The sequence below is a fragment of the Mesoplodon densirostris genome, chromosome 15, assembly GCF_025265405.1.
Source record: "Mesoplodon densirostris isolate mMesDen1 chromosome 15, mMesDen1 primary haplotype, whole genome shotgun sequence".
Classification (NCBI taxonomy): domain Eukaryota; kingdom Metazoa; phylum Chordata; class Mammalia; order Artiodactyla; family Ziphiidae; genus Mesoplodon; species Mesoplodon densirostris.
The window spans coordinates 25,966,626-25,989,254 of record NC_082675.1 but is presented as its reverse complement, the minus strand read 5'-3'; the positions used below and the strand labels follow the sequence as shown (position 1 = coordinate 25,989,254).

The 22,629-nt window shown below is 57.8% G+C and overlaps 1 protein-coding gene across 1 annotated transcript in view; it reads left to right on the top strand.

The window, feature by feature from the left end:
* CABIN1 (calcineurin binding protein 1) overlaps positions 1-22,629 on the top strand; it is a 102,672-nt gene that overhangs the window by 7,909 nt on the left and 72,134 nt on the right. Inside the window, 18 exon segments of the mRNA XM_060118393.1 lie at positions 1,702-1,740; positions 1,742-1,783; positions 2,260-2,352; positions 3,402-3,515; positions 4,144-4,278; positions 5,050-5,230; positions 7,402-7,531; positions 8,805-8,954; positions 10,689-10,975; positions 11,980-12,148; positions 13,870-14,006; positions 14,502-14,719; positions 15,823-15,901; positions 16,410-16,597; positions 17,338-17,490; positions 18,744-18,938; positions 21,473-21,715; positions 21,811-21,967. Coding sequence (XP_059974376.1) covers positions 1,702-1,740; positions 1,742-1,783; positions 2,260-2,352; positions 3,402-3,515; positions 4,144-4,278; positions 5,050-5,230; positions 7,402-7,531; positions 8,805-8,954; positions 10,689-10,975; positions 11,980-12,148; positions 13,870-14,006; positions 14,502-14,719; positions 15,823-15,901; positions 16,410-16,597; positions 17,338-17,490; positions 18,744-18,938; positions 21,473-21,715; positions 21,811-21,967 — 2,710 coding nt within the window.

Genomic DNA, 22,629 nt, shown 5'->3' with positions numbered 1-22,629 from the left:
TTTATCGTCTTTTTTTTTCCAGATTGTATGGTGCTCACAGTGCCCATCGTAGCATAGTTTATGGTCAAGCAGCAGTTTCCAGAGTTAATCAGCAGAATTCTTTTTTCTAAATGTGGAACCCAGGAGATAAAATAGCTGTCCGCCTCGTGGGGTTTGAGTCTTCCTCGTCTGCGAAGAAGACTGTACTTTCTTTCTTCCTTGTAGGAACTCTTGGAGAACTCAGAGCCCATTGTGAAGGTCGTAGCTGTGAGCTCTGTTGGCAGTAGCAGTGGTCATTTTACTTTATACATGTGGAGCACGTGTTCAGTCTCTGCCAAGGCTCATTTCCACTGCCTGCTGGGCCCGTCGGGGCCTCCTGCCAGCCTCTCAGGTGGGACTCTTCCTGGCTCCCTCCTCTGCCCTGACGGGCTTGTTCGGTGGTGCTGCCTCTTCCTCCCCGCCCCGCAGGCCAGAACCTCCGCTGTTACCGGCACCCCTGCTGCTCCCTCCAGCCTCCCAGGGGCCCCGTTCTGTGAGTTTGCCTCCTGGAACGTGTCCCCCCTCTGTCCCCAGTGCCACTGCCCCAGCCAAGCTCCTGGCATCTCTTTGTTTAATAGCAGCACATAGTTCACAGACCATGCAGCTTGCCTATGTAGGGTATACAATTCAGTGAGTGTAAGTGTATCCACAGAGCTGTGCAACCATCACCACCATCGATTTCAGGACATTTTCATCACCCCAGAAAGAAGCCCTGTACGTGGTAGTGGTCACTCCCCATGTGTCCCCCTCCCCTAGACTACTTTCTGGTTCTGTAGATTTGCCTATTCTGGACATTTTGTATAAATGGAATCAGACAATATGTGGCCTTCGTGACTGGCTTCCTTCATTTAGCGTGCTTTCAAGGTTCATCCATATTGTAGCAAGTACCAGTGCTTTAATTTGTTTTATCACTGAATAATAATCCATTGTATGGACATACCACATTTTCTTTATCCATTTGTCAGTTGACGGACATTTGGGTTGTTTCCACCTTTAATCTGTCATGAGTAATGCTGCTGTGAACATTCATGAACAAGTTTTGGTGTGGACATGTTTTCATTTCTCTTGGGGGTGGAATTTCTGTGTTTGACATTCTGAGCAATTGCCAGACGGTTTCACCATTTTTCGTTCCCATCTGCAGTGGATGAGGTTCTGATTTCTCCACGTCCTCACCAATCCTGTCATTTTTTTAGCAGATTTCACACTGGTCTGCCTACCTCTAATTTTTTTCCTTTTATATGTCCCTCCCACCCTCCAGGCCCCCTGCCTCTGCCTCCCCACCCTCCACCCCACTGCTGTCCCTTCCTGGGGCTTAACACAGGGCTTCCTCCTTCACCTTCCTCCATCCCTTCGAATGACTTGTTCTCCACCTGTTGCCTGTGTTTCTCTTTATTTCATTTAACTTTTGAAAAAATAATTGTTTATCGATCTGTTATCTCTGCTGAGCAGTGAGCCCTGGGGGCAGATGTCGGTCTCACTCCCCTCTGTCCCTGGCCCCTGGTCTGGCAAAGGTGGGCACTCCGTCCCAAGGACCAGGGGCTCCCCGGGTGACAGACTGAAGAGCCATCCCAAGGCCCACTAGCCTGTGTGCCCAGAGCCGGGAGGCCCGTGGGTTTGGACACGGGTTCCTGATGGCCTGGTGCTTCCCGGGCCCTCCCTCAGCCTGTTCTGCTTCCTCCATAGGAGCCGCGTGGGCTGGCACTGCCCTGCCGGTGCTGGGCAGTGCTGGGCGGTGCTGGGCGGTGTGCCGAAGCCTCTGACTATGGTATGTGCTGATGCTCACCTGCTCTGTGGTGCTCTGGGGCGAGGGGCGTGTTCTTGGGTGGGCCCTGAAGGCTGTCCGAATGGGACAGCCTTCCTCCCCAGAGGGCTCTTGGCACCCTCGAGGGTGTGGGTGCCCGCTCTCCTGTTGGGTGGTTTGCAGGGCCACATCACCATGGCTAGAGAGGCACACAGTTATCCCGTGTCATTGGAATCTGTTTTTCCGATGCCTGGGTCTTCTGCTGTGTCGGGCCATTGCTGGGGTGTCCCCAGCCTGTTCCTTTTGTAGTGGACATGCTCCCTGAACAGGTTGGTGTGGTTCCCTCAGAATGTCCCAGTCCTCCTTTTCCTCTGCATCTGGGGAGGCCGTAGCTGTTTGAGGCCGAGTGTGTTACAGAGTGTTGTGAACGTTGTGGGTTATTGAAGAGATGAGACACGTCTCATCTAAAAGCAACTCTTCCGTCAAACCTCTGCTTCTAGATTCGAATCGCAGCCTTAAATGCCAGCTCCACGGTTGAGGATGAGCATGAAGGAAGCTTTAAAAGTCACAAGACCCAGACAAAGGAGGCGCAGGTGTGTGGTCCATGGACTTCTCTGTAGCTGGACCTTGATTCTCATTTCTGTGGTGGCACCATGTTTCAGATGCATCCCGATGTCTCCTGAATGGGAGTTTAGAGGAAAACCCTGTTTACAGAGGTGGCTGGCTCTCCATCTCCTGTTTGACCTGCTTCACTTAGAGAGGGTCACACTGAGGATGGTCACACTGTTTATTCTGAGTGTGCGTGGGCCCTTCTGCAGCTGGGGCTGGCTCTTCACTCAGCCGGTCGTCTCTGTGGGCCTCAGGAGCTGGCACACCCGGGGGACGGCAGCACGTCACTTTCCAGGGGGAGGCCCTGGAGGGTGCTGCCTAGCCCAGGTCTCACTGGTGGTCTGTGGGGAGCACGGATTCTTGGTCTTTCCTCTCTGCCACGAGGCCCGGCACCACTTCCATCCCAGCCTGCCTGCCTTCCTCTCGGCCGTCTCTCCCCCGACATCCTACGCGAATATAACAAGGGTTTGCTGGGTCTTTGTTTTCCCTGGAATAAGCATACACCTCCCCCTTCTCGGGAGAAGCCAGGACAGTGTGGAGCCCTCACAGATGCTGCTAGTCAGTGGTCCCCGGCCCTCAGGGGTGTCAGTGGGGCTCAGCCTGCCCAGTGCCCCCTCTGCCCCTCCCGGCAGCGAGCAGGCTGGGGCAGAGCGGTACATAGAAAGCAGTGGAAGCCTTCCCTGCTCTCTCTTGGAGTCCCTGGGTTATTACGGCTGGTGGGGCCGCTCTCCCAGAAAGCGTCAGCGAGACTCACAGAACCTTGGCATTACTCTGCTCTGTGTCCTCAGCCTGCCTTCTGCTGTTGCTTAGACTCAGGCGAGCCCGTGCTGCTCGTGTCTCCTTGGGGGCGCTGCTGAGGGGCTCTTCTCCCAGTGATGAGCTCCTGCGAGCTTGGAGCATTAGGACTGTTTCCACCACCGAGCGTGCAGCTGACGAGTAACATGGCCTTGACGGCAGCCCCCTCTCACACATTGTTGGCTTAAAAAGACAAACCTTTGTGCTGTGTGAAAATGTGTCCTGTCTTGGTTTGCAGGAAGCAGAGGCTTTTGCCTTGTACCACAAGGCCCTGGATCTGCAGAAGCACGACCGGTTTGAGGAGTCCGCCAAGGCCTACCACGAGCTCCTGGAGGCGCGCCTCCTGCGAGAGGTGAGGCCCCAGAGGCCCTCTGCCCCCAGCTTCCCCGCCTGTGGAGCGTCCACCTCGCTGGCTTGCTCTGAGGGTTGGGTGAGTCCAGAGAAGCATGCAGAACTGTTCTAGGTGCAGAGTAAGAGCTCCGTAAATGCCAGCTGCTCTTCCTACTTGGTCTTCACAGCTACTCTGCCAAGTGCGGGTGCGTTGTCCCCAGTTCACAGTGTGGAGATGGAGGCTTAGCGAGGTGGTGTTGGCTCAGAGCCATGCAGCTAGTGAAGCATCAGAGCTGGGAGTGGCGTGCGGGAGCTGCTGGCTGGCTTACTGATGCTGTAAATGTCACCATCTAGGCTTGGGCCCTCCGGCGTGGCAGTAGTGCCGGGAGGGTTCCCTCTGTGTCTTTTGGTGCCCAGAGGGCCCGCAAACCTCCTCTTGGTGGTCTGGCCTTTCTCCTCTGTGTGCTCGGAACTGGGGGGTCCTTAAAGGACATCTGGGGCCACACTTTCATTTTCCAGTGGAGGGTGGCACTGGACTGGCCCAAGGGCCTGTGGCAGAAGCCAGCCCTGAAGCCAGGTGTCCTGCTGACTGCCGGCTGAGGCTTCAGGGCCTGGGTGTCACTTTGCTCCTCTGTTTGCTTTGTTCTCAGGCAGTTTCGTCTGGTGATGAGAAGGAGGGGTTGAAACACCCTGGGCTGATGCTGAAGTACTCCACGTTTAAGAACCTGGCCCAGCTGGCCGCCCAGAGGGAGGACCTGGAGACAGCCATGGAGTTCTACCTGGAGGTGCTCCCCTCAGCCGGGTCTTTGGGAGTCCTTGGGGGAGGGGTGGGGTTGTGGTCTGGTTGGTTGAAGAGTGTGTGGTGCTGTGTCAGCTGTAGTGCCCGAGGCCACAGGCAGTGGGTGACAGTAGCAAGTTCAGAGAGGGCTGCATGTGTGTGCTTCCTCTGCCACGCAGGGCACACATGACCATGGGTGATTGCTTCATTTCTCTGGGCCTCCAGGTCTACGCCATAGAGTTGGAGTGATATAAAGAGGGTGCTGAACACAGAGCCTGACCCCTGGCACCCAGTACCTACTCAGAATCGTACTGCCATTATTTCTGTCAGGCTGGCTTACCTGTGCGGGCCCCTCTGAGGCGCCAGCACCATGCACGTGCTCACCCTCATGCCATCTGGCAAGAAGGGCGTCTTTATCCTCATTTTAGGGATGAGGATACTGAGGCTGGCGGCCACGCTGCTGGGCAGTGTGGGAGTATGGATGTGAACCCACGTCTGTCTCCCACCCATGCTGTTTCTAGAATCCCAGAAGGCTTCTGTATTTTCTTTTAATTCTACTTCTTGCATTTCTTTTACATAGCAAATATGAAAGGAGTACAGGTGTTCAGAGTGACAAAATGTATTAAGAACATGTTCTGAGTTAGATAAATTGGCCCACGTGACTTCCCTGTCATTCCTTGGGCAGTCTGGGTGGCTGGGCTGGTGCTGTGCCCTCCTGCCACCACGGATGCCCGCTCTGGGGAGCTGACTGAGTGTGCCTCTGCTGTGCTGCTACCAGGCGGTCATGCTGGACTCCACGGACGTCAACCTCTGGTATAAAATCGGACACGTGGCCCTGAGGCTCATCCGGGTCCCCCTGGCTCGCCACGCTTTTGAGGAAGGGCTGCGGTGCAATCCTGACCACTGGCCCTGCTTGGACAACCTCATCACTGTCCTATACACCCTCAGCGATTATACCAGTGAGTGGGGTGTCGCTGCTTTCTGCCATGTGCTTGTGCATTGGGACCGAGGAGGGCAGGAGGCCTGGATGAGCTCGGAGCCAGAGTTAACACCGAAGTGCTTTCTGCCCCACCTTCAGGGGAAATGGAGATGCCTTTGCTTCCCTGCTTTACTCTGCTTGTCTTTCTTTCTCGGTTGAGACTTACCCCATGCATTGTAGTAGGAAGCATGTCTTCTAAGCGGTTTTCCCTTCAGTCTCTCATTTTGTCTCTGTGGTGTCCCGTCCTGTGCCTGTTCTTATAAGTTGCTGACAGACAGCCTAGCGGCTGCAGTCTAACTCCCAGTGCCGGGAGCTCACTCCCTCCTTTTAGCATCTGGTCCTTCCACAGAGCAGCAGGGCTGCTGGAAAGATCTGTGCCAGACGGAGCCCTGTCTGCCTTCCAGTTGCTTCACTCTCTGACCCCGCCTGGCCCTCTGCTCGGCCCCTCACAGGCTGTCCTGAGGCGGGTGCTGTTGGGGTTCTGGGCCTCTTGGGCCAGCTCCTCCAGGCAGCTCTGTGGGAGGGCCCCGGGCAGGGCTGGGCGCAGGGCAGCTGGCCTCGGGCACAGGCGGTCCTGGCACGGCCTGCTCATTCTTTTCAGGACAGACCTGCTGCCAGCACTTGCCCTCACATTGAAGGTTACAGCTAGAAGGCTGACTCTTGGAGGCTTTTCCTTCTCTTTCAAAGAGCGCATCGAGCAGGTGGAGCAGGATGGGGTAGCGGAGGCTGGGAAGCTGGGCCCTGCTCGCCACCCACGGGACTCCACCTGTAGCTCTGTATAGTCAGGTGAACCGCGCGCAGCACAGGGCTGGCGGCGGGGTCGGCGTGCCCCAGGGGCAGGCTGCTGTGGCCCCTTCCCAGTTGTCCCTGCCCGAGGTGACCCTGACTTCTCCCTGTGTCCCCAGAGCCAGCTCAGCCCTCTGTCGCCTCCTCCAGGTGGGCCCGGGTGGGGGCGGGGGCGGGTGCCTTCTCCCTGCCCCTTTGCTGTGGGGCCTCTGCCGTCTGCCCTCCTCTGCACCCTCTGACCATCGCGTGCTTGCACGTGGGGTCATTTCTGGACTTGGGCCCTTGTGTCCCTCCACGCAAACGTTCTCGGGCGTGTCCTTCCGTGGATGTCCGCGCCCGTGCTGTGGATCGCCTGTTTTGACTCCAGTGCTTTCTTCAGTGACTGTGGGTCTCTCCCCGGGCTCTTTCTGGAGCTTGGGCGCCCCCTGGAGGCCCCAGCCTCAGCGTCCCGCCTTCTCTCTGGCACCAGGCTCAGTTCTCTCTCCTGGAGAAGCTGCACTTGATAAGCTGAAGTATGGGTGGGAAGATGGGTTTGGGGGACAGAGCGGTGCATGTGTCTGTGAGAGCCGCAGAACCGCATCGAAGCCCCAGGGTATGAGCAGCCGGTACATGGATGCTCGAGAGGAGTAGGCAGGCCTCCCTCTGCTGCGGGCGCGGTCAGCTCTGGTGCTGCTGACCAGCCCATCCAGAGGCTTGGTGCCCCCCTGGTTTTCTCTCTGTTCCCACCACCTTCCCAGGGGAAACCATGTCCTCCTCCTCCTTCTGGTTAGGCGGGAACCTCTGGGCCCCCTGTCCCTAGTTCAGTGGGCGGCTGGCGGGGCAGCCCAGACCCTCTTCTGCTTGTGGCGTGGGCACCGCTCTCCTGCAGCCCTTCTCCCTGACTTCCGCGTGGCATCTCTGCTTCTGCTCCAGCTTTCCTTCCTCCTCCCCCGCTCCATCATTCTCTGGTTATTCCTGATGGGAGTGCCTTGCATCCATACTCAGACTCTGGAGCTGGGCGGGGCACGGGGCTGTCCGGTGCCCAGGCAGAGAGGAGCTGGCGGCCGTACTCCAGTTTGCCGACAGCTGGTTCCCAAAGGGTTTCCTCAAGGTGGGCTTGCTGGGCTGAGGGTCTGTGTTTGATGCCCATGTTTCCCCAGAAAGGTTGTTCAGCCGTCCTCCCTGGCAGTGTGGGCCTTTGCCCCTTGACCTTGGTATTATTATTTTCAAAAATCGTTCCCGATTGGATGGATTAAAGTGGTGTCTTGTCATCATTTACCTGGTGTTTCTTGGACTCCAGAGCAGGGACTACTTCCCTGGCGTCACTGGCAAGGCCAGAGAGTCAGAGTGCAGCTTGGAGGTCATGCCTGTTTCTTTCCTGGCCAGCTTGTCTGTACTTCATTTGCAAAGCTTTGGAGAAGGACTGCCGCTACAGCAAGGGGCTGGTTCTCAAGGAGAAGATCTTCGAGGAGCAACCGTGTCTCCGCCAGGACTCCCTCCGGATGTTCCTGAAATGGTGAGTCTGCAGCCCGCCACCTCCTCCCCAGCGGCTGGGGGCTGTTGAGGCCCCTTGCTTGGCAAATGGCTCTGATCTGCTTGGTTTATTGTTTCCCTACACGCCTCATATGGGCGGTGCCTCCGCCTGTCCGCTGCCCTCCTTCCCTGCTGCCCTCCTTCCCCGCTGCCCTGTGGCTCTCCTCTGGGTGCTCACAGCAGCCTTGTTCACCTCGCTCCTTGCTGCCCACCCTACCCCTTTCCGAGGCTGTGCTTCCTGTGTTGCCCGGCCCGCCTCTAATCGGGCCACCATGCCTGCCTCCGGGATGAGGCTCATGCTCGGCAGCATTGCCCAGGAGGCCCTTTGCAGTCTGACCCCCCAGTTCTCCTCCTGCTTCTCCCTCCCCCAAGAGGAGAGCTGTCCCAGGGCCCTGCTGTGTCCTGTCCGGTCCCGCACCCTGGCTCCCACAGCGCCCTCACCTGGAATCCCCACCTCTCCCTATTGTGTCTTCATGCCCCTTCGTATTCCAAGCCCCACATCCCCTCTTGGCAGCTTTCTAAGTTTGAGCTGCCTCCCCGCCCATCCTCCAGTGGAACCAACTCCTGTGCCCTCTGGTATCTCCTTGGCCCTGGGAGCTCACCGGTTGGGAGTTAGTGGTTATTTTGGTGTTTGTCCCTCGTAAGACTATGCCTCTTATTCACATCTGTCCTGAGGGAGCTGACCTTCTTTGGAGAGGTGGTTGATGAGCATGTAGGACAGAGGATGAGTCCATAAGCGTGTGGCTCCACGGGGAAGCCCTGTGGGGAGGAGGGCATGGGGCAGTGGGGGCAGGTCTCGCCGGGCCACCACAGGCAGAGGTGTGCCTGTGGGAGGCATCCGGGGCCTCAAACTCCCACCCTTTCTGTTGATTTCCATAGGCTTTGGTGAGCTTGGCTGGTCTGATGACCTTTTTTGGGATGGGTAGGATGGGAGAGTTAAATCCTTAAAAGGTTTTCAGCAAATAATTGAGAGCAGCATTTAATATTTCTGTGGCTTTTCTGCCATTACTATGATCCTGTTAATACAGATGAAGGTGATGAATTGTAAGCGGATCAAAGGGCATTAATCATTTCTAGTGTAACATGGGTATTAAGAATGCTAATTACTGCCCTTTTCAGCCCAGACTCAAGTGGTTATTTTATTTGTAGGAAGAATTAATACAGATTAAAGGATATTAACTGCATCCTTCTGTGTAAGATTTCCATCTTGGCTGTAGTGCGGCACAGTCACTCCTCTCTGTCTCACGCACTCTCAGTGACATGTCCATCCACGAGGTGTCGGTGAGCGCGGCTGAGTCGCAGGCCATCGTGGACGAGGCCCTGGGGCTTCGGAGGAGGCGGCAGGCGCTGACCATGCACGAGAAGGAGCCGGACCTGAAGCTGGTGCAGCCCATCCCCTTCTTCACGTAGGTCGTCTGGGTCTGGGCTGCCGGGTGGCCACTGGGCCCTGCTTGGGAGGGGGCTGAGCCCTCCTGGGCTGCTGCCGTGGCAGGAGCTGGGCACACATGGGCGGGTGACTGCAGGAAGCAGGCCGGGCCTTCCCCGGTCGAAGTCCCTCTCTGTTGCTGTCCTTGACCCACCACCTGCCATGTTCCTGTACGCCCCTCTCATCTGCCCACCCTAAGGGGAGAAGGAAACCAGCATTAGCCAAGCCCTGGATGGGGGATGACTCAGAGAGGCTGATGGTGAGGGGGGAGCTGATCCCAGGTCCTGGCTTCCCGATCTCTAGTCCATGTTCCCCTGCTAGGGCTGCTCGGCACCCTGGAAGGTGGGCCTCAGCGTAGCCCTGGGAAGGGTGGTCCCTGGAGTTGGGGTCATTTAGCCCTTCGGTGAGGTCTGTTCCTAACATCCTGACATTGACCCTCGTGCCTATAAGTTGAGAGTGTCTCATATGTGGAGGCAAGTCGTGGTGGCCCGCAGCTCCCCACCGGATGGGACAGACCTGGGTCCAGCCCTGGTGCCCTCGCCGGGTCATTATGTGCCACTTCCTGGAAAAGAGGGAGCAGCATCCCTCTCTTGTAGGGTCATCATGATAATTGAATCGAGTGCTCGGGGGTCGTGCAGAGCCAGCACGCAGGAGGGGCTGGTTCTGACCCACGTTACTGCTCCTACTTGTTCGTTCCTGCACGTTTGGGTTTCCCAGGAAACTGGAGGCAGTCCCAGGGGTACTCAGTCACCAGAAGGAGGGGCACATGTGCAAAGCTGACAGGCCCCTCGAGGAGAGAAACACAGCACCGAGAGCTCATAAGGGGGTCTGCACTGCTCCAGGGGTTGGGGAAGGCTTAGGGCCAGAGCTGGAGTCTGGTGGAGGAGTGGGCATGGATCAGGCAGAGGAGCTGGGAGGTGTGAGTGGGGTGTTGTTTCCCGGCAGAGGGAAGCCTGTGCAAAGGCCCTGTGGTATGTTGGGGGTGGTTTTGTTTGCAGAACTGAAAGCAAGCTAGCTAGGCGAGAGTGCAGGGGGCGGGCGGGGGAGGGGGCGGGGGAGGGGGCAGGGTTGCGGCGGTGCGATGAGGCTGGGCGCCACTGAGGGGACAGGCGGAGGCTTTGGTTTTTAGTCTGAGGGCCTGGGAAGCTGTTCAGGGTTGGAAGGGTGAGTATGTCATGCTACACTGTGTCATACCATAACACAGCATGACATACAACACAACACATGACTACATGTAAAACACAAAACAACAGACAGCATACAACATAACACATGCTACACCTCACCACAACAGGGCACACAACACAACTTACACACAACAAAACACACGACAGTCTCGGTTTGCATCCAGCAAGCCCCGGCCCAAGAGCTGTTCAGCCCCTTTGGACCATATCCCTGTCAGTATTCCTCCCCCAGAAAACCAGACTAGTGGCAACAGGACAAGGACACCATGGTTTTAAAGATTCGACCTTGTAGAGAAGGGGTTTTTGAGTGAGTCTGTGGTTTCTCCTGGTAGGTCTGAAGGGGCCTGGGGCTGAGATGCCTCAGGGCTTCTCCTGCGGGCAGTGGAGCGGGTGCGGGCTCTGCTCCAGCTCCGCTGCTCCACCTCAGCCATCAGTAAACTGAGACCACCCCGCCCTCATGGAGATGGCGGCCTTGAGCTCCGGGCACCCTGTGTTGTGTGCTGACCCGGGCGGTGACCCTCTCCCTGCAGCTGGAAGTGCCTCGGGGAGAGCCTGCTGGCCACGTACCACCACCTCACCACCTGCGAGCCCCCGCGGCCCAGCCTTGGCAAGAGGATCGACCTGTCTGACTACCAGGACCCCGGCCAGCCCCTGGTGTCCTCTGCCGTGGTGGCACCTGTCAGCGTGATCCAGCCGAGCCCTGTCAATGCCAACCCCGAGGTGACCGTGGCAGAGCCTGTGCTCTCTTACGCCCCCGTGGCCACGGCCAGCTTCCTGCTGCACAGCCCCAGCCTGTTGGAGACGGGCATGCCCGCGGGTGAGCAGGCCTTGGGGTTGGTTTCGGGAGAGACCCCATCTGCTGAGCATGAATGAGAGTCGGGGTGCCCTGGCCTCTCCAGAGGGACGGGTCCTGCTGCTGCTCCTGGCCCCACAGGGGAACCTCTGGGCCTGCTCGCAGGGCCTCTCTCGTCAGGGGTGGCTTCTGCATTGGGGCCCCTGCAGGGAAGGGGTTGGCCTCAGGGATACAGCTCCTCAGACCACTTGATGCCCAGTTGCTCAGTCCTGGGGTAGAGTTTACTCCTGCTTGTGACCTGTGAGCTGGCGGGTCCCTCTGCTGGTTCTACTCAGTTGCTGGCTTACGCCCTGCGCCCAGTGCTGCTGTGCACTGATGTTCTGAGTTCTTTAGCTTTAAGAAGCAGTCAGCATAGTTACCGCCGTATGCGGTAGTATATGTTGGAATGGTTTTATTGGTTTCTATTATCATTGGAGTTGTAAAAGAATTTCAGACTAAAGTTCCTGAGCCTTTCCTTGATTTTTGTGTCACCGATGAAGAATATCTGGCAGTTAAGGAAGTTTCTGAATGAACCTGTATATGATTGTTTTTAACTTAATCATACATGACACCCCTCTCCTCTCTGTATGATTTATGCGACTCTCTTGCCCACATCATGTCACTGGGCCATGACGATGGACAGAGTCAGTGTCATTGCTACTTGCTCTGTTCCATCCCAGGCCAGCCAGTGGGAGGGGCAGGGGGGTGGGGCATTTGACTCTGAGACCCTGGCGTTCTATAGGTGTGGAAAGTAGCCTTGAGATCTGGCTATTGGGCTCTGTGAGTTGGAGAAAGGGGTGAGACTTAAGCAGTTTGGAATGGACTTTTCCCAGGCTCCTTGTTAGAGCAGACAGGAGATTTCCTGAATGTCAAAGAAGCCACAGGTTAAACCTGCAGGCAGGGTTATTATAAAGGAAGGGACCGAGTGCCTCGTGGTGCATTTCCCTAGCCTGCCTCTTGTGAGATTTCAACGTGCTCTCTTTGTGAAGGTGATGTTTCTGGAGGAGATAAATCCAAGAAAGGGGTGAAGCGGAAGAAGATTTCTGAGGAGAGCGGGGAGACGGCGAAGCGGCGGTCTGCCCGCGTCCGAAACACTAAGTGCAAAAAAGAAGAGAAGGTGGACTTCCAGGAGCTGCTGGTGAAGTTCTTGCCGTCCAGGTACAGTGCACTTTTTCTGTTTTAGCAAAGGAAGCACACAAACCTCCTGCCTCCCGTCACGTCTCTGGTTCCGTGGTCGCCCTCCCCTCCAGGCATGTCCTCCGTCTTCTTGTAACATCTGTACAAACGGCCAACGCTCAGGTCTTCCTGGATTGGGGGCTTGGGTTTTCTTGCCTCTCCTGCCTCTGAATGTACTGAAGGCAGGAACTGTGAGTTTTGTGTCTTTTGGAGCTGGAGGTGACCCGCTTACGCCCCCAGGCCTTCCCTTGTTGCCAGGAGGCCTGGGGCTGCTGCTCCTCAGGTGCAGATGTGGGGACGGCCCGTGGAAGGGACCCCCTGCGCTCAGGGAGGGCGCCTGCTTGGCTTCTCCAGGCTCGGCAGGGTTCCCTCGAACTCTGAGAAGGTGGATGGTGGGCTCAGGAGTCATCCCTTGCTTTCACTGGTTCGCGGTGTTCCTCAGAGGAGCCTCCCGGGAGGAGATGGGCCAGGCTACGTGGAGCTGGGGGGCTGCGCCCCAGTGCTCCTCCCCTAGGTCTTCGCTAGCCCCCATGCTTTTGGTCCTTGCCCTGTCACCTCCCTCAGACGCTCCGGGACCTTGATGCCTGAGCCTTCCTGGGGTTTATGGTGCCAGTGCCAGACTTCTTAATGCCCTCACTGAGGGCAGAGAGCAGTCAGTCTCTGCTGGTCGGGCATCTCTCTGCCTTCTAACGTTTGGTGGGCATGTCTTGTCAGCTGGGGCTTCCTCTCTTACCCCCTGTGACTCCATTTTATTCCTTCCCGGTTACTGGAGTGGAGTTTGGGAGGTAACTACGTGTGTTACGTGAGCATGTGTCCCAGGAGTCCTCAGCTGGCATTTTGGCTCGTGACAGTAGGTTTCAATGGTGACGCATCCAAGTGGAGGAGGAGGAGGAGGAGCCAGGAGCTTTAGGTGGATTGTAAATCTGTTTTGCCACAAGGTTCCTGATTTTCCTAATTTGCTGCCTTTCCGTTTTTGTGTGGTGAGAGGGAAATGCTCAGAAGTGGAGCTGTTCTCAGTGAGTGGAGGACACGGGCTCTCTGATCAGTTCCTTCCTAGCCGCCCCTCCAAAAGCAGGTCTCCCTTCTGAGGGCTGCGAAGAGGAGGTGCCAAGGGGCCTGAGGACCATTTCCCCATCTCCCCTCCACTTGTTGCCCTGCCCAGGGCCTTGCTCCCCAGCCCCCTTCGTGTGGAATAGTGTCTACCTTCTTTTTTATTCTTTATTTCAACTGCTGGTTTCCGGTGTGGTTTTCACGTCAGCTTCCTCGAATCGTCAGGCAGGGGCACACGGTGGCTTGCTGGGCGTGGTCCCTGGGGCAGGGGCGTGCAGTTGTACACCAGGATGTCAGGAGGCGCCTACCTGTCCATCCTCGGCGAGGTGGTGGGCTCTGCTAAAATGGAGTCCCTGGGGGGGGTCTGAGGTGTGGTGCCTGCTGGGAGAGGCCTCCCTGGGCTCAGAGAGCTATGAGGAGCTGTGGAGGGGCCGCCCACCCACCCACTTTCTCCTCGTCCCCCAGGCCTTCCTTGGGCCGTGGCACCTGGAGGCCTGGCCGACTGTGCTGCCCAAGTGGAGCCTTTCGGCCTCTGTCTCTAGCTCTCCGTGGGGCTGGGGCCAGCCTTGGGTCCGGCTCAGCTCTCCTCTCTCTCAGGGGAAGGTGTTGGAACATGCGCCGTGGCCTTTGCGAGTTCAGTGTGTTCCATGCAGGTTAAGAAAGCTGGACCCCGAGGAGGAAGACGATCCCTTTAGTAACTACGAAGTCCCGTCAGAAGCCAAACTGGAGAACTTCCCAAGCGTCGGGCCCCACAGGCTGTCCTTCGACTCAGCCACGTTCATGGAATCTGGTAGGACCCGGGCACCACGGGCAGTGCTGTGAGGACTCCTTCCTCCCATTCTCCTGGAACCCGCTCAGGCCGCGTGCTGGGGGGACAGATCTGGGTGGTTTTTCAAGGGTGGTCCAGGGGCTGCCTGGCTTTGTCCTGCCTGAGGTCTGTGGTCAGCTGGAGGAAGGGGGTGCGCTGGAGTGTCCTGGCTCACACTCCACCGTGCTCCCCTAGGGGTGCGGGCTTTGCCGGTCGAATGGGTACATCACAGCTCTTGGGTATGGCCAGGAGCTGTGCTGCTGTACAAGGCCACACCCAGGGGTCAGCCCTCTCGTACCCGCCTGGGCCTTGGAGGTTCAGATAGGTGTGCCCACAGCCGTGAGGCCTGCCCTCAGCGCCCCCCTGGGGCACATGGGCTCTTCCCGCTGACGCCCGCTCTCATCTCCCGAACAAAATGGGGCCCCTGGCACAGAGGGTCCTCTGTTGAAGTCTTGTCACTTCCCCCACTCCGGGCAGAGAAGCAAGACGTGCACGCCTTCCTGCTGGGGAACCTGAGCAACGGGGGCATCCTGGAGCTCATGATGCGCTACCTGAAGAGCATGGGCCACAGGTTCCTGCTGCGCTGGCCGCCGGGCCTGGCAGAGGTCGTGCTCAGCATCTACCACAGCTGGCGGAGGCACAGCGCCAGCCTGCCCAACCCGCTGCTCAGGGACTGTGGCGACAGGCACATCCAGGTTGGCTGGCCGGGCGGCGGGCAGGCGGGGGCCAGGCGGGGGCCAGGCGTAGGCAGGGGACTTGGGCTGCAACTGCAGGTGGAGGTGTGGGGTTGAGATGGGGGGCGGGTCACGGGGGAGGGAGGTTTATGAGCGGGAGGAGAGCAGCGGAGAGGCTGCAAGGTGGAGGTTTGCTGTGTTCTAGGCACCAGGGACCGTCGCTACCCGTTTTTTCAGCAAGTGAGGAGACACAAGTGCAGAGGTGGAGGAAGGCTGCTGCCGAAGGGGTGCTGGGGACTGCCAGCTGTGGGGGCCGAGCCTACGCGCTGCCCTCTGCAGCCCAGGCTCTTGCACTCAGTGCCTCCCAGGGCCAAGGGAGCCAGGGTGCTTTGGCCCCTTCTCCCGTGAGAGGAGGCAGGCTGCTTCTGAGGAGGCAGCACTGGGAGCTTTCAGGGCCCCCTGGGTGGTATTTCTTGCTGGGATCACAGAGGTGGAGGAGCTCCAGGTTCACAGGTCCTCAGGGGCATGTGGGTCAGGGGCCCCTGGCGGTGCAGCCTCCACTGGGACACCCCAAGGACTGCTTCCTGGCAGCATCTGCCCAGGCCCGCCTGCCCAGACTCTCCTGGGTCATCCCGAGTCTGTTCCAGTGTAGATCCACATTCCTCTCCTTATGTCCCAGCAGGGTGGAGCGGCGGGAGGGGCCAAGGCTTTGGTCCCTAGACAGACCAGCTTGGTTATTTCCCAGCTGTGCCCGTTGGCCAGGCTGGCGCCTCCTTACTGTTGAGTCTCAGCTTCCTGGTCCACCCAGGGAATGACGCGCCCACCCTGGGGGCTGTCAGGGTTGAGTGCCTGGCGCTCGGCAGGTGGCAGGGCTGCCTCTTCCATAGGACAGGCCTCGAGGACTGAAGGCGGGTCTCCCGGGTCCTCCCGAGTCTGTTCCAGCGTAGATCCATGTGCCTCTCCTTATGTCCCAGTAGGAAGCCAGTGATTACCACTTATGAAATGGAAAGTAGGTAGAGGGAAACTTGATGTTGTCATCAGAGTAAATTTTAGTTTAGGTTCGTTCCATCCCCTGGCCTTGACCTATGTGACCCTGTTCCTGACCATCCGCGCCCGTCCTGCAGGACATGATGCTGATGTCCCTCTCCTGCATGGAGCTGCAGCTGGACCAGTGGCTGCTGACCAAGGGCCGGAGCTCTGCAGGTAGGCGACCTTCCGTGTTCTGTGTGGGGCGACTTTTCTGGGCCCTCGGCAGCCGGGAAGGGGCAGGAGTGGGGGGCTGAGTCACACCTACAGGGGGCACATTTCCTGGGTCAGCTTGTCAGGCCAGGAAAGACCCGGGGCCTTTGAGAAGCAGCTGAGCCCCAAGGGAGCCACCTGCCTGCTTCTGTTACTCAGGATGAGGGACGTGACATTTCCGTTTTCTCAGGTTATCACCTGATACTTTACGTGTCCCCAGTCATTGTCCCAGGTGACGTGGATCATTCTGACTTAAACCACCACCTGGTGAGCAAAGATATGTTCCAGATCAGTCTGCCGGATGAGGGCCTCTAGCCCCAGGGTCTCCATATCCCCATCCAGCCCAGCTGGCTCTCTGCCGCTCGGGGGCTGTGAGGATCCAAGGGCTTGGGTCTGGGGGCAACCTCAGGGAGCAGAAGGGTGTCTGGGCCCCGCACATGCGGTTGACTCCTTCTGGCTTGATGGTTTTCAGTGTCTCCTCGGAACTGCCCTGTGGGTGTGGTGAGTGGCAGGTTCGGGCCCGACTTCCCGGGAGCCCACTTCCTGGGGGACCTCCTGCAGCTGTCATTTGCTTCGTCCCAGCGGGACCTGTTTGAGGATGGCTGGCTGGAGTTTGTGGTCCGCGTGTACTGGTTGAAGGCGCGGTTCCTGGCGCTGCAGGTTGGTCTGTGGTCGGCTGCTTGGGGAAGATGCGCTGGCACCCGGAGGGAGGGGAGAGAGCTGGCTGCGTGGTGGATGGTGTGTGTGCGCACGTGTGGCACCTGCCTGGGCACTGGGCTCTGCATGAGGAGGTGGGATGTGGTGGGGAACGTGCAGCATCTCAGAAATCCCGACGCCCACCATCAGCACAGCTGTAGCACCACGAGGGGCCTCATGGGCCCCCTATAGACCCAGCGAGGTTGCTTTGGAGCCTTGACCCCTTCCTTATGTTTCCTGAGAGAGCCTGAGTGTGTGTGCAAATGGGTGCAGAGTTTTTTGGGAGGGAATCACTGCCCATCTGTGTGAATGGAGCTTGTCTGGAGGGCCCAGGAGGGCTGGCTGTCCCCCAGCCCCTTGCACACTGTGGCAGCCAGTGCCCCACAGTCGGTTCTGGAGCTGGGACATGCCTGGGTACAGTCGCGGCTCTGCCAGCTTTGCTCAAGATTTGGAATAGATGCTCAGCCTTGCTCTGGTGTCCCGGTGTCCTCACTGCCACCACGAGGGTCACGATGCTCCCCTTGGAGCTGTAGTGTGAATCATTCGTTCATGCGTTCATTCAGCAGGTACTTACTAAGCCCCACCCCCTCTGTAGAGGGGATATGGTAGTAGTTGGCTAAAACCACCCTCATGGTGCCCCCAGTCTGGTGGGCTCAGGGGGCAGGCACCTGGTGCAGCACAGCGAGTACCTCTCCTCTGCCCAGGGAGACATGGAGCAGGCCCTGGAGAACTATGACATCTGCACGGAGATGCTGCAGAGCTCCGCTGCCGCCCGGGCTGCGGCGGGAGCCGAGCAAAGAGACGTCGTGATCCGCCTGCCCAACCTCCACAATGACTCAGTCGTCTCCCTGGAGGAGGTGAGTGGGAGCTTTTTGATGGTGTTTTCTTGGTCAAAGGCCTGACCTGTCCGTACGGACTAGGAGAGCGGCCCACGTGCTGAGCAGGGCAGGGTGGGACCCAGGAGAGGCAGCTCTGAGGCACAGGGTGCCACGGACTCGCAGGCACATCCCCTGATGGAGCGCTCCTCTGGGGGCCGGTGGCTGGGAGCCGGGGTGGAGGTGTCTGCCCACAGGGTGGAGAATGGCTCTTGCTCAGCTCTCTGGCCTGCGTGTGGCAGCAGCCCCAGAGGAACGAGAGGAAAAGCCCCGCAGAAGCAGACCACTGCTGCTCTGGCCCTGGGGTGGGTCAGCGGTGTGTGATTCTAATCCTGTCCTCACTGTGCAGCCTCTGACTGCATGCCCACAGTTCCACATCTGTGACACATTCACATTGGCTGAAAGCCTTCAGACTCTTGCAGAGTGGTTTCAGGGCCAGGCCTAGTGCAGTGCCCCTGCTGCCTGTATCCTGCAGGCCTCCTGTGAGGAGAAGGTTCTGGGGGTTGGTGGTGTGTGCCAGCCTCTGGCCTGGGCTCCCTAGGTCTCTGAAGCCCCATGCTCCACGGTTCTAGGAGTCTGGTTCGCTGAACTGTGGCCATGAGGCTGTCTAACTATTTTCACAGACACTTTCTGGAGCCCTTCTGCTTCTGTGGTAGTTTTGTTTTTTGGTATATTCGTTCTTCAAAGACTTGAATGCCTTGCCCTTAATAGAAATACTATTTATAAAGTATTTTATAAGGTATTTACTTGCTGTTAATACTTCTCAGCTGGGTCTGTTAAATGCAAAACTCTGGGGGGCTTCCCTGGGGGCGCAGTGGTTAAGAGTCCGCCTGCCAATGCAGAGGACACGGGTCGATCCCTGGTTCGGGAAGATCCCACATGCCGTGGAGCAGCTAAGCCCATGCGCCACAACTACTGATCCTGCACTCTAGAGACCGTGAGCCACAACTACTGAGCCCGTGCGCTGCAACTACTGAAGCCCGCGCACCTAGAGCCCGTGCTCCACAACAAGAGAAGCCTCCGCAATGAGAAGACCGCACACCGCAACGAAGCGTAGGCCCCGCTCGCCGCAACCAGAGAAAAGCCCGCACGCAGCAGCGAAGACCCAACGCAGCCAAAAATAAAAAATAAATAAAATAAAATAAATTAATTTTTTTAAAAATGCAAAACTCTGGCTGCATTCAGGGAGCCCGTGAGGGCTTGGTCGTCAGGCAGTGATTCTGGGCCTTTTCCAGATCGACAAGAACCTGAGGTCGCTGGAACGGTGCCAGTCACTGGAGGAGACTCAGCGGCTGTATGAGGCTGGCGACCACCAGGCCGTCGTGCGCCTGCTCCGCCCCACCTTGTGCCCCAGTGGGTTTGACCGGGCCAAACACCTGGAGTTCATGACATCTGTGCCTGAGAGGCCGGCCCAGCTGCTGCTGCTGCAGGTGTGTGCTGCCCCGGCCCTTCTCCTGCTTGTGCTTTCTGCTTGGCCGGAGTTTCTTCTCTGGGGGCTTGGAGACAGCCCTGGAGAAAGCAGAGAGAAGTGGAGTAAAATCCGCCCCCTCGGGCACCGGGAAGACGTGGTGAGAATATACGGGGGCGGGAATTGGAACCTAGGGGTCTGCTGGGCTCAATCAAGGTGAGCCTGCGCCAGGCTCTGAACTTCCACGTGGCAGAGGGGGAAGGGAGACTAGTCAGGGCTTAGCCATCCATCCACCTGATGGTTCATCTGCCTGTTGTTCCTTGCTTTTTAAATTAACTATTGAGTACATATAAAATTGATAAAATATCTATACAATGTGAAGAATTAAGAGAAGGTAAATAGTCCCGTAGGATCAAGTAGTTGAAGGAAAGGAACACGAGTGTGGTGTGTGAGGCCCATGTGCCCTGTCGGCTCCCTCCATGCCCCCGTCCTCAGCACGTGAACCCCTGCTGAGAGCTGGCCGGGCACCAAGCCTCTGCTGGGCTGCGTGGTCACTCAGCCTCTCCGCGCCTCAGCGTCTTGTCTCCGGAGCGGGGATGGTTATTGTCTGTGCCTCAGAGGCCTGCTGTGGAGTTTCCTGAGCTGGCGTGTGTGGGCATCACGCCTGGCATGTGGCAAGCCCCAGATGGGTGCTGGCAGTGGCCGCTGCCGCCATCCTTGGGACGCGTGGAGATGGATGTGGAAGATGATACACAGGATGTGCTCAGTGGTGTGGGGTGGGCTTTGATTTATTATCTCACTGGGTCCTTCCTCTTCAGTCTAGGGAGAGAGCCCAGTCTTCTCCTGGGCTTTTTAAAAATTTTTATTTTTTTTAACCTTTAAAAAAATTTTTTTGGCCACACCGTACAGCATGTGGGATCTTAGTTCCCTGACCAGGGATCGAACCCGCTTCCCCTGCAGTGGAAGTGCAAAGTCTTAACCACTGGACCGCCAGGGAAGTCCCCTCCCGGGCTTTCTGAACTGACTTTCTTGAACTGGGAAATGGTTAAGGGGTGTGACTGGGAACAAGCGGAGGTGAAAGGGGAAAAATGGGGAGAGGAGGGCAGGGGATGAGCTGTGATGACCTCAGCGTCAGTGGCTGTGAGGTGGACAGCTGAGTGTGCCAGGGACAGGCCAGCTCAGTGGCTCAGGTGGTCTTGCTCTGTGGTCTGGAGCTCCTGGGCAAAGTGGGTGGGGGGGCCCCAGGGGAGGGGCCTGCTGCTGGGGAGGCACCACACGGTGCTGAAGCCCGAGATGAGGCCTAGGCCGAGTGCTGGAGAAAATGCTGGTTTTTGCTCCTTTTCCTCTTGAGGGGGTGTGTTTTCTTATTGATTTGGAATGCTTTTTATATATTAGAGATATTAATCTTTTTCTCATCGAATGTTTTTTCCCAGTTTGTTGTCTGCTTTTAAGTTGCAGCTTGTGCTTTCTTTGACGTACATAAGTTTTGACTTTTTAGGTCATTAAATCTCTTGATGTTTTCAAACAGTGGTGAATTTGTTCATTATGCTTAGAAAGCCTTTTCGAGGCTAGAACAACATTCATCCAGTTGTTGCACACACAGGATGGAGCTCCCACAGTGTGCCTGACACCGGGCAGCGGGGAGGCCCCCTGACAGAACCTACTCTCCACAAGGGAGGCTGCAGGGGGCGTGTCAACAGACAGACAGAGGCCTGTGCGCCTTGCTTCTTCCTGCAGTGTTAGGTGTTGGGTTCATGCCTGCGTGTAACCCGCTTCACCTAGCTTTTGTAGGGTGGGGGTCTGACTTGGAATCCTCTCTGGGGTATGCAGGAGGCTCGGTCTCCCTGTGTAGACGAGCTGCCTGCCACATTCTTCAATGTAAGTGTACAGTCTCCTCATGGTTGTGTTGATTCTTAGTCCTGATACTTTGGGTTGCTGTTTGAGCAGGACATTTTTGCTGGTCATTATGTTTTCTAACTACGTTTATGGTTCATAGGAACCCTGTTGATTTTTGCGTGTTTATTTTAAATCTGGCCACTTCACTGCATTCCCTTTATCTCTGATGGTTTCTGTTTTGGGTGGATGGTCTGTTGCCACAGTCAGTGGTGATCTGCTCTCCTCATTTGTTGGCAGTTATTCTTCTGCTTTTTGGCTCTTTCTGGCCTCAAGCACTGGGGATCACGTCACATTAGAGTGATGGGTCCTTGTCTTGTCTCTGACTTTCTGTCAACCAGCCCCTTGCGTGTTCTGATCAGGTGGGGTTGGCTCCAGCCTGCGGCCTCCACCTCTGCCCCTGTGGGCTTCACACCTCAGCAGCTCCTGCTCGGTGCTGGCTTTCCCTAAAGAAACACAGGTCCCGTTTTCCTGGAAATTAAGGCTCTTATGTTGGGGGTGGTTTTGATCTGCGTTCAGGTGCGTTTCTGCCTGTCTGTCACCTCAGAGGGCGGTCGAGGTGGGCGGGCCTGCTCTGCATGCCCTGGGCCCCTGTGGGGCCAGGCGTGGCGAGCGTGGCCGTAGCTCTCACAGCGCCTTCCTGCCCCCTCCTCCCTCATGCAGGACTCCTTGCTCCGGCTGGAGGACCACCGTCAGTGCTTCGAGTGCTCTGACGTGGCTCTGAATGAGGCGGTCCAGCAGATGGTTAATGCCACTGAGGCTGCCGCCAAGGAGGAGTGGGTGGCCACGGTAACCCAGCTGCTGCTGGGCATCGAGCAGGCACTCTCAGCAGACAGCAGTGGCAGCATCCTGAGGGACTCATCCTCCGCCGCTGGCCTCACCCGTCTCACCAACAACCTCATCCAGGTAACCTGGCTCCTTCCTGCCCACCCGCAGCCCGGTTGGCCCTGAGGACGCACCCTGGGGGGAGCTGACCCTACAGTGACGCCCCATCGCCCCAGGTCATCGACTGCAGCATGGCTGTGCAGGAGGAGCCCAAGGAGCCCCACGTGTCCTCGGTGCTGCCCTGGATCATCTTGCACCGCATCATCCGGCAGGAAGAGGACAGCTTCCGCTCCCTGTGCCACCAGCAGCAGCTCCAGAGCCCGGCAGATGAAGGTGTGGGGACACGATCCGGTGGGGATGGCCCTCAGCCCGGTGTCCCTGCCTCTCGTCTCTGCCTCAGGGCCCTGCAGCCCTGTCCAGGCACCGTGAGTGGGCTTGGGCTCGGGCAGCGGATGTTTCATGGCACTTGGATGGAGGCAGAGGCTCCCCACCATGCGGTGGGGGCGGGGCTGTGGCCTGTGCAGTGTTTCACGTCGGGTGCAGGTGGCGAGCACCGTGAGGAGTGGGCTTGCTCTGGGAGCCTCGTGCCGCCAGCTCCTCCAGTCCCTGCGCAGCCTGTGGGCCCTCGTGGGTGTGGGCCCAGGCAGCTGGAGGGCAGCACGGGGCAAGCAGGCACAGGTTCCACTTGGCCATGTGACCATGGGCCAGTCAGGCGACCCCCAGCCTCTGTTCCCCCCGTCCACTCTGGGGATAGTGGCACCATCTCAGGGTTGTTGGAGGGCCTATGGGGCAGTAAAGCCATCGTTGCCACGGCAGGTCATTGCTGGCACGAGGGGTGCTGGTGCCGAGTGCAGAGGCCGCAGGGGCGAGCCAGGACCCTGTGTGGAGATGGCACTTGAGCCGGGTCAGCACAGTGGTGGGAAATGTGGTCGGTGGAAGAAATGACATCAAAATCCAACAGCTAAATGACATTTAAGCAAAGAGTGTAGCTCTAC